The sequence below is a fragment of the Gymnogyps californianus genome, chromosome 15 (genome assembly GCF_018139145.2).
Source record: "Gymnogyps californianus isolate 813 chromosome 15, ASM1813914v2, whole genome shotgun sequence".
Classification (NCBI taxonomy): Eukaryota; Metazoa; Chordata; class Aves; order Accipitriformes; family Cathartidae; genus Gymnogyps; species Gymnogyps californianus.
Window position 1 is genome coordinate 3068860 of NC_059485.1, and position 14104 is coordinate 3082963.

The following is a 14104-nucleotide window of genomic DNA, read 5'->3' on the forward strand; positions in this document are numbered from 1 at the left end:
TCTTCATTTGGCAGAGTTCCTAGAAGACCCAAGGAGCAATGCCCATTTTGAAGAGCAATTTCTGTAGCTGTAGCTGAACATTCACCTCATATTCTCTCTCCCCTTCTCTCCAGAGATGAAGATGTACTCACTTGCTGTCACCCCAAATGGACACCTGGAGGGCAGGGGAAGCATGCCACCTCCTATAATCATGCGCACTGCTGCCACACCAATGCCCACACCAAAGTGTTCCCCGCACATGGATTCAGTGCACGCTTTTGTGGACTCGAGGAGAGGCAGTAACGCTTCACTAGACCCCTTGAGCTACGATCAGAAGTCCTTGGTAGGTTCCTGTTGCTAACAACTCTCCCTCAAGTGCCTGCAAGTGGCACAGATGATATATATGTGTGTGTGCGTGCGCATGCGTTGCTGGAAAATAAAAAGGAGGGTGATAGAGGTGAGAAGTATGTGGAAAGGCAGGAGGAGAAGAGTCAAGAGGGAGAAATGAATGGGTGTGCTGTGCTGGAGCAGTACAGTGACAACATAACAGTTAAGGACAGCAAGTATATGAAGAGGGGAGACAGGGATGTACTGGGGTTCAGTGTTTTCCTGCCTAGTATCTGATTGGAAGTCCATGCCAAGCCACCTCACTGGAGAGACACAACCTGAGACAAGTCGTAACTTCATGCAGTTACTCCAGCAAACCCCTCTGAGAAGGAGCAGGCATCTTTTGCCAACCACACTGGCCATTTTGTGGTGTCTCGGAGAAGCTGTCAAGTGTTCCTGTGAGGATGAGGGAGGCTGGTTTCCCCCCACAGTGTTTTAGGGTTGCATCTTGAATCCACCTTGAGTCAAGGGAAATGAAGCATTTGTCCTTACCAATGCAGCAGCTGAGCTCCAGTTACAGTCCAGCAGCCCCATTGGAGGGAAAACAGAGGAAACGAGGTATGAGCTGACCGATTGCCACCAGGCACAGCTCATGGAGCCGAGATCTGGCTGGAGCTGACTGCTTTGGCAACTGATTGCATTTTGCCTGCAACAGGGGAGTAAGGGAGCAGAGTTAATAGACAAAGTGGCTTTCTGCTGCTGTTTATCTGTCCCATTCCTCTGCTCTGTAACTGCAATATCATGTTCAAATCAAGGCAGCGGACCGTGAAGGCACTTCACACAGAGACAGAGCCACTATCCCCTTTGGTAAGCTGCTTAGTCAAGGTAATGCTTTTGAAAAGAAAGTAGAGATGACTGTTGTTTGCCTTGGGGTTTCATGGGATTGTGAGTTGCTGGAGAGGGTTGTTCATGGTTTGAATCCTTTCTCTGAGAGCACATCAGTGCCACCAGCCAAAGGAAGATGAAGCGGTCAGAGAAGAGCTGGCCAACACTGAGAAGGAGGAGGAAGGCTGTTTGCCTCGTTTTGTGCTGGGAGGAAGCCATGGAGGGAAAAGGAGTTTTCCTTCTAACTTTTCTGCTCTGACCTTAAGTGCTCCCATCCTGGCAACTACCTGCCAGCCAAAGTGCACTGACACACTGATCAGTGCCAGAGATTTGCTGTAAGAGGAACATTCATTCCACCTTCTTATGCAGCAAATTGAAGAGAAAGTAATGCAAATATGGGCACAATTTCCAACAGACACTTGGGTGCCTCAGGTGCCAGAGCCCCTTTGGAAGCCAGGGAAGTTGTGGGCTGAAACCACTTGAACATGAGGAAAGAAAATGTCACTTCAGCAATAGTGTCTTTGGGTTTGATTTTTATGCAGAGTTAATGTTGCCAGGACAGTAGGAAGTCATGCAGCACAGAGGATTGGTAGCTGTGCTATAGGTGTAGTTCAAAGAGTACCTTCAGTGGGGGCTTAGCTGGGTGCTTGGCTCCCATCTCAAGGCATTGGCATGATGAAATCAGAGCAGTGAGGAAACCTAGAAGGGGAAGACATGACTTGCAACAAGAAGGGTCTTCCAATCTGGGCCAAATGCCATATCCTTTGGCTTCCTCCTGCAAACAAACCCTCAAATGTCTTTCTCCTCTCTCAGTCTAGCCTCCGCAGTTCCCCTTGTGCCAACTGGGGCACCAGCAGCAACTGGGGAAGCCGACGCTCGAGCTGGAATAGCCTGGGCAGGGCCCCGAGCCTCAAGAAGAAGAACCAGTCAGGAGAAAGAGAGTCCTTGCTCTCTGGGGAGGGGAAAGGCAGCACAGACGATGACTCCGATGACGCCAAGTCCAGCACAGTCAGTAGGCCCTCCTTGCACCGCCGGGCAGAGTCCCTGGACTACCGCAGCTCCCTGGACTTGCCTGAGCTGCTCCAGTTGCCTACCATGCGCCACTCACTCAGTATCAGCCCCGTGGCTGTCCTGCCTGCTGAATACCAAGACTGCAACGGCAAGATGGTTCACGTCCCCAGCGAGTTCTTCCTGCGCGTCGACGGCCACAAGGAGGATGCCACGGACTACGAGGATGACATGGAGGATGTGAGTTGAGGGGGAAGTTGGGTGCTCATGTGTTAAGTGGCTTTTCCACTCCAATAAGGCTGATTAAAAATCAGGCTTTGAAATATGTTAACTGCCTAATGGCTGGTGTAGACAAAATGAATCCAGATCTGAGGGATGGGCATCCACTTCCCAAAAGGGTTTTTTTTTAATTAACGAGTTGGGCTGTTACCTTGCAGTGGTCTCTAACAAGGTAAAACTGCAAGGGGTTGTGCATGCACTTGCCTAGTTTTTGGACTGGTTGAGATGTCCTCCTGGCCCAGGATGCCTCCAAAAATGAGCTGTAGACACAACAGCTAGCTAATGTCTTTGCTCACAAGAGCTGTTCGGCATCTCAAAGGCTTGAAAGCACAGAAAGAATGTTCTCTATTTAACTTTTTGGTTGTTTGAGGCCTTTTTGGTTTTGACACAACTTTGGATCTCAAAATGATACCTGCCTAGAAAGTCTTGCTTTGTTATGTTCATATCTCACTGTACAGCAGCCCCTTTCTTCCACCCCTTTCCTCCCTGTTTTGTTGGACAAATGTGACAGTGCCTGCCACATCTCTGTCCCAAAAGCCGTGACTCTCTACAGGCGCTATGAAATGCCATGTACTGCCCCCTTTCACAAAAGGACTGTGAAAGTTGAAGAGGCAGGAAAATAAAAGAGGAAGAAAAGGTGTTTCTTCTTTTCTATCCAGAGTTACTGCTACCGAATTCGTAAAGTCCTGGAGCCCTACAAACCACAGTGGTGCAAGAGTCATGAAGACTGGTCCCTCTACTTGTTTTCCCCGCAGAATCGGTAAGAAATCCCAGTGAAATGCCAGCCCACCAGGTTTTTGTGATAATGGAACACTACATTTCTAGCTAGCCTTCCCTTGAGAAAAATTCCTCTGTGATGCAGAAGCACTGACAGTTTTAGAAATCCAATTCCTGATTTTTAGGTAACTTTTTCTGTTACATTTGGGCAGAATTGTTGCATGGTTCGGTCCATGCCTGTCTAGGAAGAAGGGTGGTTTAACCAGCATTAATAATAGCTGTTATTACATCTTGTTTAATGCATTGATAATAATGGCTGAAGCTTGTGGAGGGACTAGCTCACCACCTGGCCTGATGCTGGTGGCACAGCTGCTGCAGACTTTTGAGGACGTGCCATTTGGGTAGGAGTCTCTTGCTGACCGAAACATCTGAAGGATATTTGTCTCTCCACGATGTCTTCAGGTTCCGAGTGATGTGCCAGAAGGTCATTGCCCATAAAATGTTTGATCACGTGGTGCTGGTCTTCATATTTCTCAACTGCATCACTATAGCACTGGAGCGACCAGACATAGACCCACACAGCACGGTGAGTACCTGAGTCATTTTCTTCCTTGATGCAGCATCCAGATCTTAGTCTTGTCAGGGAAGACCCTGCAAGATGAAAGATGTTTGTTTTCTAATGTCTTTAACTTGCCTCTTTTTGTTGTTCTGTGTTTTACAGGAAAGGATATTCCTAAGTGTTTCTAATTACATCTTCACTGCAATCTTTGTGGCTGAAATGATGGTTAAGGTAATTACATCTTCGTCCCATGGCCCATAGTGAGGCCTGGCAAAGACCAGAACATGACATAGTTATGATCTGGGTGAAGATTTAAATGTCTCTCTTCTCCTGGCTGTAGGTGGTAGCTCTTGGCTTTTTCTCTGGGGAGAACACCTATCTGCAGAGCAGCTGGAACGTCCTGGATGGAGTCCTGGTCTTTGTATCTATCATTGACATTATTGTCTCTATGGCATCGGCAGGCGGAGCTAAGATCCTGGGTGTTCTTCGCGTTTTGAGACTTCTGCGGACCTTGAGACCTCTCCGGTACGTTCGCCGATGGGGTGGCTGAGTTTGCTTTGTGTTGATAGATCAAAGAGTTTGAAAAAATGCACGTGATCCGTCAAGGTCTTGCTTAATAACACAAAAAGCTGAAAACACAGTATGGGTAGAATCATCTTTGGGGAGCTCTTATCTAGTGAAACTGTTTGAAAACAGTGAAATTAGTTATAATTCATCTTCGCCAGCATGGAAAAGAGCGGATGGAGTTTGGAGTGAGAGGTGTTATCGTACTCAGGCAGTTAGTGCAGTGAATGCCTCCTCCACACTGCATTTTTATCACCGTTTTACAAATCAGTCTGGCTCCTTGTTAAACTGCACAACCTCACAGTCATTCCCAAGCAAAGAGGTCGCGTTGGCTGGGAGAAAATTTGCAATTGAACAGATGCTGACAATAATTTGATAAGCTCCAGCATCTATACTTGCTCTCCCGTGCCTGCATATCTAACATTACTGCAGAACAATTTAGCTCTCAGCTAGGAAGAGGAAGGGGAGACGCTTTCAGTATTTGAGAAAAGGAATAAAGAGAATTTGTATTTTGTTTACGATTATGCAATAACAAGGAGTGTTAATGCTTGGGGGATTTTTATCAGCTCGCGGCTCCTGTTCTATTTCCATCCTGCTTGGCAAGAAACACAAGCCTTTTTTCATGAAATTTCAGGGGAAATAAGATAGGCAGCTCCTGAGACCTGTAGACTTCCTGATGAAAAGCTCCTTGCTTATGAGAGTAATAGGAAGAGGCAGTCTTGTTTAGGCCCATGACCACAAGAACAACAGCTATTTGTCTGCTGCTCTGTATTTCCTTAGTGACAAGTAACTTTGTGAGTGTTTCTGTCTCCTCTCTTGCTCCCACGATCTGTTCTGCTGGTGGCATCGGGGTGCCCTTGCAGTGCTGGCTCACCAGGAGCCACTCTGGGTCACCCTGGACAAGCCTTGGCCTGGCGGTGCCTCAGGGCACCTGGCTAACACGCAAAACTAGGAACAGGAATCAGGGCATAGGCAATTCATAAGTAAACGTTAAGGGGAAAAAAGGGAATTGGTCTTGGAGAATAACTAGGCCAGATCCTATTAATAGAGAGGAATTCATCACCTCTCACAATGGCTTCACTTATCACAGCCTCTTCTAGGATTACTCCAGGGACCATTCCTAACACTTTGTAGGTGCAGTTCAGACTGACACATTATTTGCTGCCAAACAAAACCCTATTGAAATGCTTTGTCCGTGCAGCATAAAACTCTCCTCTTTTCTCTGTGTTTGGCAGGCATGAAAGCATCATTAGCCGTGCAAACTCAAGCTACCTGCAAGGACTCATACCCTCTCCCCTCTACAGGCCCCTCCTAAAAAAAGCTTTGATGTTCTTCAGTCAAAACACCCGCTTTCCCAGAAAAGCTTGCTTGAGCTAGTTACACCTATGTGTGCAAACACATTTTTCAGATGCCCATGGGAGAGCCATTCTCCAGGCACTCATACAGGAAAGGAAAACACTTGTTCCCCATAATGCCCAAAAGCTGCTTCAGGCCGTGCTCAGAGCATGCCTGCCTCTCACGGCCTCACAGCAAGCAAGCAAGCTGCTCTTTAATAGGATGACCCTTTGGCTGTGGAGCTGTTGATCACAAGTTCCTGTTAGCTAAGAGTCAGTTCAGAAACTAATTAGGAAACAAATTGAAATTACTTTGTTTGAAAAGTTGTCATGGGGCCCAGGCCAGTAGGGCAGGTGAGCACTTATGCCTGTAGAAAGAGGACAAGACATGCTCTCTAGTACCCCTGTGAAGCTGTTTACACACGTTATGTTAGGAAGCAGGCTCCTGCCTGGTGTGTGCCCCTCTGCTCGGGTCACAGAGACCTCAGAGGGGATCAGCTCTCTGGACTGAGGTACAAATAGCCCTGTAGTGGGAACCTCTGTGATATTCTGCCCATAGAGAGTATTCCCTCCTCACTGTTACTAGTAAGCAATTGCCCAACGCCCTGCTGACAGGTTGTCTTACACTTTTTTAGTTCCATCTAATGTGACTGTGAATGTTCTGGTTGTCCAAATAAGTCACTAATCATCTCTGAATGCTGCCTGCAGGTAGAGCAGGGTTGTGTTAGCTTTACTGCAGCCCAAGCAGAGGAGGAAAAGCAGCCATATAATAACAGAGCATACATAAAAATTAAAAGCTTTATTGTTCTGCCATTTTTTCCAGAGTCATCAGCAGAGCCCCAGGTCTGAAGCTGGTGGTAGAAACCTTGATCTCCTCCTTGAGGCCTATCGGGAATATTGTTCTCATCTGCTGTGCTTTCTTCATTATCTTTGGGATTTTAGGGGTCCAGGTAGAGTATTTCCCTCACCACGGCCATCTGTAAGTGACTGCTGCCAAAGAGAAGCTGTTTTTCTCGCCACCTGGGGTTAAGGTGGAAATAATGAGCTTAAATCTCCAAGGGAAGATTTCAGTTAGGGGTTAGGAAAGAAGAGCCAGGCCCTAGAAGAAATGCTCTGGGGTGGGGTTGGCATCTGCTCATTGGAAGGTTCTCAGGATTAGACAAGCAGACCTCCCTGATGAACAACACAGCACCAGCTAAGCCTGCCTGAGGGTAGGGGAAGGAAAAGACAAATACCCAAGATCCCTCCCGGCTCTGTGTGCTAGGATGTACATAATATCTCTTCCTTAGAGGGGAGATTGTCTTCCTCCCAACAAGACAGGGCTGGCCTGCAGGATCACCTTCTGTGTCTGAGGCAATACACAACAATTTCTCGGGGCCTTGAAGTTTCACCAGAGGTGTTTTCCTGCCATGTGTGTTAAGCCAAGTATCTCAGCTGGAAGGAAAGGAAAGGAGTTTGAACTTGGCAAACAACTCTACTAGAGGAAAGAAAGATAAATCAGGGGACAGACTTTTCAAAGCTGCTTCTTTTTTGTTTTTTCTTTTTTTGTTGCCTCTCAAATACAGCTTTTTAAAGGCAAGTTCTACTACTGTGATGGTCCTGATGTAAAAAACATCACTACAAAGACTGACTGCACTAACGCACACTACAAATGGGTTCGGCGGAAGTACAATTTTGACAATTTGGGACAGGTAAAGTCCTCATTGCAGAGATTTTCTGTACCAGTTTTTAAAGGTTGAGCACTTAAAATGTATTCCTTGAGGAGGGTGTGGAACCTCCGTCATAGGAAGTTTCCAAGAACGACGTAGGCATTCACCTATCAGAAGCAACCCTGACTGGGTAAAAATGGATCAGGTCACCTCTTGATCTCTCGCAGCCAGACTTCCTACCATTATACAATTCCTTGTTTATAGGAGGGTGTTGTCTTAAAGCCACTGCTTTTGCATGCAGTCCTTCATGTATGGACCGCAACTGCCACATTTAGTGTCTTGACTTCTAGCTGTTATGTTTGCAAATGAAAAAAAATAAGGTGCTTTATACTGGCTGAAAAGCAAGACAGCCCATAGTAGGAGCTGGGATATATTATTGCTTTTTAAAACCCCATGACATTGGGCCAGCCTGCAGTATTGAGTTTTAATCATGCCTTGGTGACCAGGAAGCCTCATGTGTCTGAGCAAAAGTCAGCCTATATGTGAGGGAAAAGGAGTGTTAACGACCCTAGTTTGCTCGCTTTTAAGCCAGATATGGAAATAGGTAAAAGCAAGCCACAATATGTTGCATTTCTCCACCAACTCCAGGCCAGATGATGTGTTATGAGCTGTGGATTGGTTTTGCTGAGCACTGTCTGTTGTTAGTTTCTTTTCTGGGGACTAAAATGCAAGACCAATCTTTTCTGTTTGTGTTCTTATAGGCCCTCATGTCCTTGTTTGTCCTCTCCTCCAAAGATGGCTGGGTCAACATCATGTACGATGGTTTGGATGCCGTGGGTATTGACCAACAGGTAAATGTACTGCAGAGTCCAGATGTGTTGCTCTCAGAAGTCTTCTGCCTGGGTGACTCTGGTGTTTTTGAAGTCCCAGGAAGGAGCAGAGCTATAGGACCTCCTTGAGGTCCCGACTGCGCCCTGGGCTGCCAAAGTTTTCTGTTCTCCACTGAGTAGCTTTTATAGTGGCTGCACCCCATGTAGTACACAAACAAGCACTGATGGGGTTTTTAATCAGAATGATGGTACTTGAGGAGGGCCACACGTGCCATTGCACTGCAGCTTCATGGAAGGGATGATGAGTATGAGCAAACTCTCACAAGATGGGAAATAACCAGGAATGTTGTGAAAGAGACATTGTTCAGTTTGTGTGTTACCTGTCATTTGCAAAGGAAAGTCAAGAGTCTTAGATGAGTAGTACCCCATCGTAGCTACAGTAACACTTTGTACTTAAATTTTCTCCTGCTTCTGAAGGTCCCGTAACAACTGAGAAACATTAACCATGAGCACACATCTCAAAAAACTAAGCTGGAGCCTACCTTTAACTAAAATGATCTCGCAGGTGGGTTGTTACACATCCTCTGTGCATTAAGCTGTATGAAATAAATGCCAAAATAATTAAATCCTGTAAGCCAAATTGTGGAGGCTAGGGCGGATTTCACAACAAAAGTAAAGTTCTAGTCAGTGAGAAAATGAATGAGAGAAAACTGTTTTGGGAAAAATCTTCTAGCTCCTCCCAGCCCTCTTCTCCTTCCCACAAAAGTGTACTGTGCTGTCTGTTGCTACAGAGTGCCCAATATCCCGACTTATACACATCTTATCAATGCCACTTCTCTTCTCTCTTGTTTTTTAATTCCCCACCTCACCAGCCCATCCAGAACCATAACCCTTGGATGCTTCTCTACTTCATCTCCTTCCTGCTCATCGTCAGCTTCTTCGTGCTCAACATGTTTGTGGGGGTGGTGGTGGAGAACTTTCACAAGTGCCGACAGCACCAGGAGGCAGAGGAGGCCCGGCGTCGGGAGGAGAAGCGGCTGAGACGCTTGGAGAAAAAGCGCAGGAGTAAGGAGATATACCTGTCTGGTCGGTAGACTGCGTTACAAACCAAAATCTTTCTGAGCCCTGCCTGCTCCCAAAGCAAGACTGTCGTTTTCCTTTGGTTTTGTTTCCATGGGATTCAAGAGGCTGTTTTGCTTCATTACCTCTTTGGCGGTACCTTAAGTCTTGGGTTGCCAACACCCTGGAATTGTCCTTTACAAGCCTGATGTAAAGCATTACCTGTTTACTTGGCTGGGGAGAAAATCCTCCTCCAAGCAGAGTCTTCTATCATGCTCTGCAAGGCAAAAGTGTCCCAAGCACCGAGCGGGAGCTTGCGGTGTGACTGAGGGATGCAGTGAGTAAACAGCTGCAATGCTTACTGTGTGCGTGAAGGCCAGTCCCGAGGGTAGCCCTGTGGCTTAATGTGCCGCTTGCATCCGATGATGGTGGTGGTTTGATTTATTAATTCTTTTCTTAGACAAAATAATTGTGATGCTTTTTAGAGTCCTAGCGCATGGCCCCGCATGCCACAAACATGCTGCATGAGGGCATGAACAAACCGACAGCCCTGGGGAGAGGAATGGAGCCCCAAGATGGGGCTGTCGAGAAAATTCTTCTCTGGAGGATGTCCATTACAAGAGATGCTTGCCCCATCACAGGCTGGGGGAGCCCTTCACTGCTGAGCAATGTGCTGGGACTCAGTTTGTCCTTGCAAACAGTCTACATGGAAATACTGGCCAGATGCAGGGCCGTTAGGGTGCAACAGAAGGCCTTTAGCTGAAATCTGCTTCTTAGTGGATCTAGTAGGGACCATCAAACCAGACCAGAAAAACACCTGAGCTTGTGCTCCTTTCCTGACCCAAACCTTCCCAGGGGTTCTCGTGTATTAATTCTCACCTCCACTGCTCCTTGGCAGGCTCCAACAGGGACAAGCTGCCTATAGCATCTGGTGGGTATTCCCAGGGAAACTTCCAGGAAACCAGCCACACCGACTTCCCAGCCAGTCTGTGAACAGGGATAGCCTGCATTAGATGACAGCAAGTATTTTTTAGAATTAAGTGAGGGAACATGGCTTGGCCACTGTGATCAAAGATGAGCTTAGTCAGGGATAAGGCTTGAGTGCTTCTGGCCCTGCTTGCCGCAGCAGTCCTGTGGCTCTTTGCCTAGCATTGTGCTGCCCTGTGTAATCTCCTGTAAGGACCTAATATCTCATTGTGACAAATGGCTAGTTGTCTCCCAAACATCAAGCCATAAGTATCCATTTTCAGCTGGGAAAACTGCAGTTAGATCAAATAGTCTTTTGCCTGGCTCTAAGGACACAACGGTCAGAGGCTTTGCTAGTAGAAACCCCAGCCAATTTCCTCCATCCATCCACGCTTGAGTCAGAAGGCAGGCAACTGTATCCCTCACAGCTCCTCTCCTGCTCTTGTGGTCATCTTTATTAGAGCCATGGGAGACCTCAGCATTAAATGTCAGCACCATGGTCTCCACAGGGCCTTAATGACAAACTGACCTGACACCACAGTGAAGGCCAAGCCCATTTCGTTTTAGCTAGTTGTGAGTAAAGTAGCTGGGTTAAAATGAAATCTAGATCAAACTAGCCAGCTGCAAACAGACGTTGAATCTCTTCAGAGATTTAGAACAGTTCAAATGCAATTTCATTTCCCTTTTCCCATTTTGGTTTTTGAGTTTGAGGTTCCAGCTAGGATTAGAAGTGGAAATCCTGAAGGCAGCATTTCCAGCACAGTAAGAGAAATCAGTTTCAGGCTCTCAAGGGTCCTCCTGCTTGTGCAGTATTTCTACCCCAATGTGCTGACCCAAGAAGACATTCAGATAAACTCAAAAGTTTATATGCAAAAAAAAAAAAAAGCTTATTTACAAAGAACATTAAGCATCCTTAGAGAAAATAGACTGGGGCACAGGTAAGGAGGGATAGCTTAACCACAGCCAGTTGCTGTTCCTGATTAGTAAGTAAATCTTATTACAAGCCTGTCTACGGCCCGCTGCTTAGACACCGAAAAGAGCCAGTCCCTGTCAAAGTGATGGACACTGTTACATTGCCCCTCTTTATCCAGCTATCTCAAAGGATAGAGTCAAGGAGGTACTTCAGACCGCAGACCCAGGCATTGCACAGATGTGGGTTGTAACATTTCACTGAGAGCGTGCAGGGAGGAGGACAGCTTTCTGGAAGGCGATCAAGTCCAATAGAGCAACCAAGAGGCTAAATGTTTGGCCATGTGCTGGGCTTCCAGGAGATTACCTCAGATCGTCTGGCTCTGAGGTCTTCTACCTGCCTCTGTTAGCAGGGACAGCTTAGCATCCAAATTTGAGTTGTTAACAAGGTGAAAACAAATATCTGATACACATTTTGGAAGATTACTATTTACATTTTAATGGATTTTTTTAATTTAAATGGGAGGAGTTTTCACCTCCTGGGTAATTTAGAAGATGATGGATTTGGTCAAAAAATGTGGCAGACTCAGAAAGATGTGAGATGTGGTTGGTGCCGTGCGTGGCAGAGTCTCTGTGGGGGAGTGTCTGTGTGCACGTGCAGGCATGGGATGCTGCACGGTGATGGCGGGCTGGCCAGCTTTCCACGTGCCCCAGCGCTGTGTGTCTTACCCATACGGAGGAGCGGGTGAGAAGCCAGTCCCCACGGGGCAGGATGGGCACAGGAGACCAGTGATTCTATGGAGGAGCAAGGAGCCTACATTGGGAAGCCTAGCAGAGAGCCCTGCTTTTCCTTCAGCTGCCATTTCTAGCATTTGGCCTGAAGAGACCATAAGGGGAGGAAAAATTAGGGCTGTTAATAAGAGTGAAATCCAGCATAGCTAACAGATGTACTGTCTGAGCAACGCCTGTCTATCTGGACTCACCCCATCTGCCTGGCATCTTGTCTCTGTCTCCTGTCTAATGTCCTCTGTGTGTAGCAACCCTGTGTGTGTTTCTGTGTATTGAGGTCTTTGGGCATCTGTAGGTACCTATACTCACAGAAACGCACCATTGAGCCATAGCAGGCTTGGGCTCAGGCCTGGAAATGGGTTAAGCCTCAGCTTATCAGAGCTTGGACGGTCCCATCTAAGCAGGCCCTGGGTACGAATCCCAGGCTCTGCAGGCTGGGTTTAGGATTTGGACCCTGTGTGCAGAGCTGTGAGCCTGGCAGAGGGATTGCTCCGTGGAGGACACAGCCCTGCAGCAGGACACGGCTCCTTCATCAGCCCCCACGCGGGTGGGATGGGGAATCATCATGTGTCTGTTTTGGGGGTACTTTTCAGGCCTTTCAGGAGCCTGGCAGGAAGGTACCTCTCAGCCCACATTCCTGCTGTCAGACAGCACCTCAGACCTTTCCAAAAAGTTTCTGAGGGCCACTTTCATGAAGGGATTGGGACAGGGTGACACCCCACGCCCCTTGTCAGCGTGCCTTGACTCCCTCTGCTCCTCTGACAAGCATCTCACAAGCATCACAACGGAGCTCATGGACCCAAGATGTCAGCAAGGCACATGGCGCTGTGGCCTGCCGTGACAGAGCAGCAGTGGCTGCAGGGCCCAGCCTTCATGACCGGGCTGCAATTAATTCATCTGAGGCCAGGGCCAGCACTGAAAGAAGGCACTGGGTTTGCCAGTTTACTTTGCTCACATGAGAAAAGAGGACAGGGGGTTGAATACACCATAGAAATTCATTTGATGCGTTTTTAAAGGCAGAACTGCACAGCCTACTTCTTTGTGTGAAGGTAAAAATTCAAGATAAACTAGGATATTTTTCTGACACAGTCACTACCTCCATCCACTATATCTACTATGTAAATGTGTAGTGTAATTTAATAATCCTGCAGCTCCTAACCCTTTAATGAGGTTCTCAGAAGACACAGACCGAAACCAGCCTCCCTAGATTAAAGTTTTTGATTAAAACCACATGGGTCAGCTTGATCTCTTCTGCGTTCAGGATACGGGGCCAGATCCAACCTGCCTGTATCTGCTGTGAAGCCAGCAGCCGCTGGCCCGCTGAGCAGAGCGCGATGTCAGGTCAAACGCAGGCAGTGCTCTGGGCTTCAAAGGCTGCAAGCGGGGTCTGAGTGACACTGTGTGCCAAAAGCAGCACAGGCAACGCTGGAAAGGCTGGAAATGCCTGACGCAGCCCAGGGGAGGCCCTAGCTGGGGAGCAGAGAGTGCCTTTCAGTAGTGTCATCAAGTCACTGGTCCCTGGGAAGACCCCAAAAACTGAGAACTGAGAAAAGAAAATGTGTTTTCCTGATTTCCACTCTTTTCGAGAGGAGCGTGGCCACAGCCGTGTTTCTCTGAGGCATTTCCCAACACAGAGCTGAGCGTCTGGGCATTGTAGAAGGAAGAGGCCAGTTTTGTTTTAAGACCCAGCAGAGATGCCTTTCAAAGCACTGACTGTAAGCCTTTCTGTCTAGGGGTGAGCAATCGTGGGCAGCACACAGTGGTATTTAAATTAGTCCATCCTCTCAATGCCACAACCATCTCTGTATTCAGCAGAAACATTTGAGCTGTAACTAAAATTTTGGGCACTGCATATCTGAGTGTTTAGTATTTCCAACTAGGGAATTATCAAACTATCATCTTGCTTATTTTTCCAGGCAGCTGCAGGTATAAAGCTAGTCTGTGCCAAGCATGCATATAAACCCATTAGGGCTTTCTAATGTTTCATGCAGAGGAGAATAATGGGGGAGCTGTAGCTAGCAATTGTAATGCCAACCTAAATGCTTTTAAGCTAGGAGACGGTGCTTCATTAATTTTCATGTCAGCAGAATCACAAGCAAAGAAGTTTAAATACTCTTCAGAGAGGTGAGATTCAAGCATTAGCCAACATCTAGAAGTGGGGGTGAGAAAGGACTGCGGTTTCCCTTTTGCATATGTTTGATGGTTTCTCCTTTCCCTCCTGCATTTCCACCAATTCAAACTGTCAGCTGC

At 47.2% G+C, this 14104-nt stretch overlaps 1 protein-coding gene across 1 annotated transcript in view; it reads left to right on the forward strand.

Moving 5' to 3' along the window:
• CACNA1H (calcium voltage-gated channel subunit alpha1 H) overlaps positions 1–14104 on the forward strand; it is a 255626-nt gene that overhangs the window by 211313 nt on the left and 30209 nt on the right. Inside the window, exons 15-24 of the mRNA XM_050906346.1 lie at positions 114–322; positions 2005–2439; positions 3138–3238; positions 3658–3781; positions 3917–3985; positions 4095–4279; positions 6476–6602; positions 7218–7343; positions 8063–8152; positions 9004–9217. Coding sequence (XP_050762303.1) covers positions 114–322; positions 2005–2439; positions 3138–3238; positions 3658–3781; positions 3917–3985; positions 4095–4279; positions 6476–6602; positions 7218–7343; positions 8063–8152; positions 9004–9217 — 1680 coding nt within the window. The remainder of the gene's footprint in view (positions 1–113; positions 323–2004; positions 2440–3137; positions 3239–3657; positions 3782–3916; positions 3986–4094; positions 4280–6475; positions 6603–7217; positions 7344–8062; positions 8153–9003; positions 9218–14104) is intronic.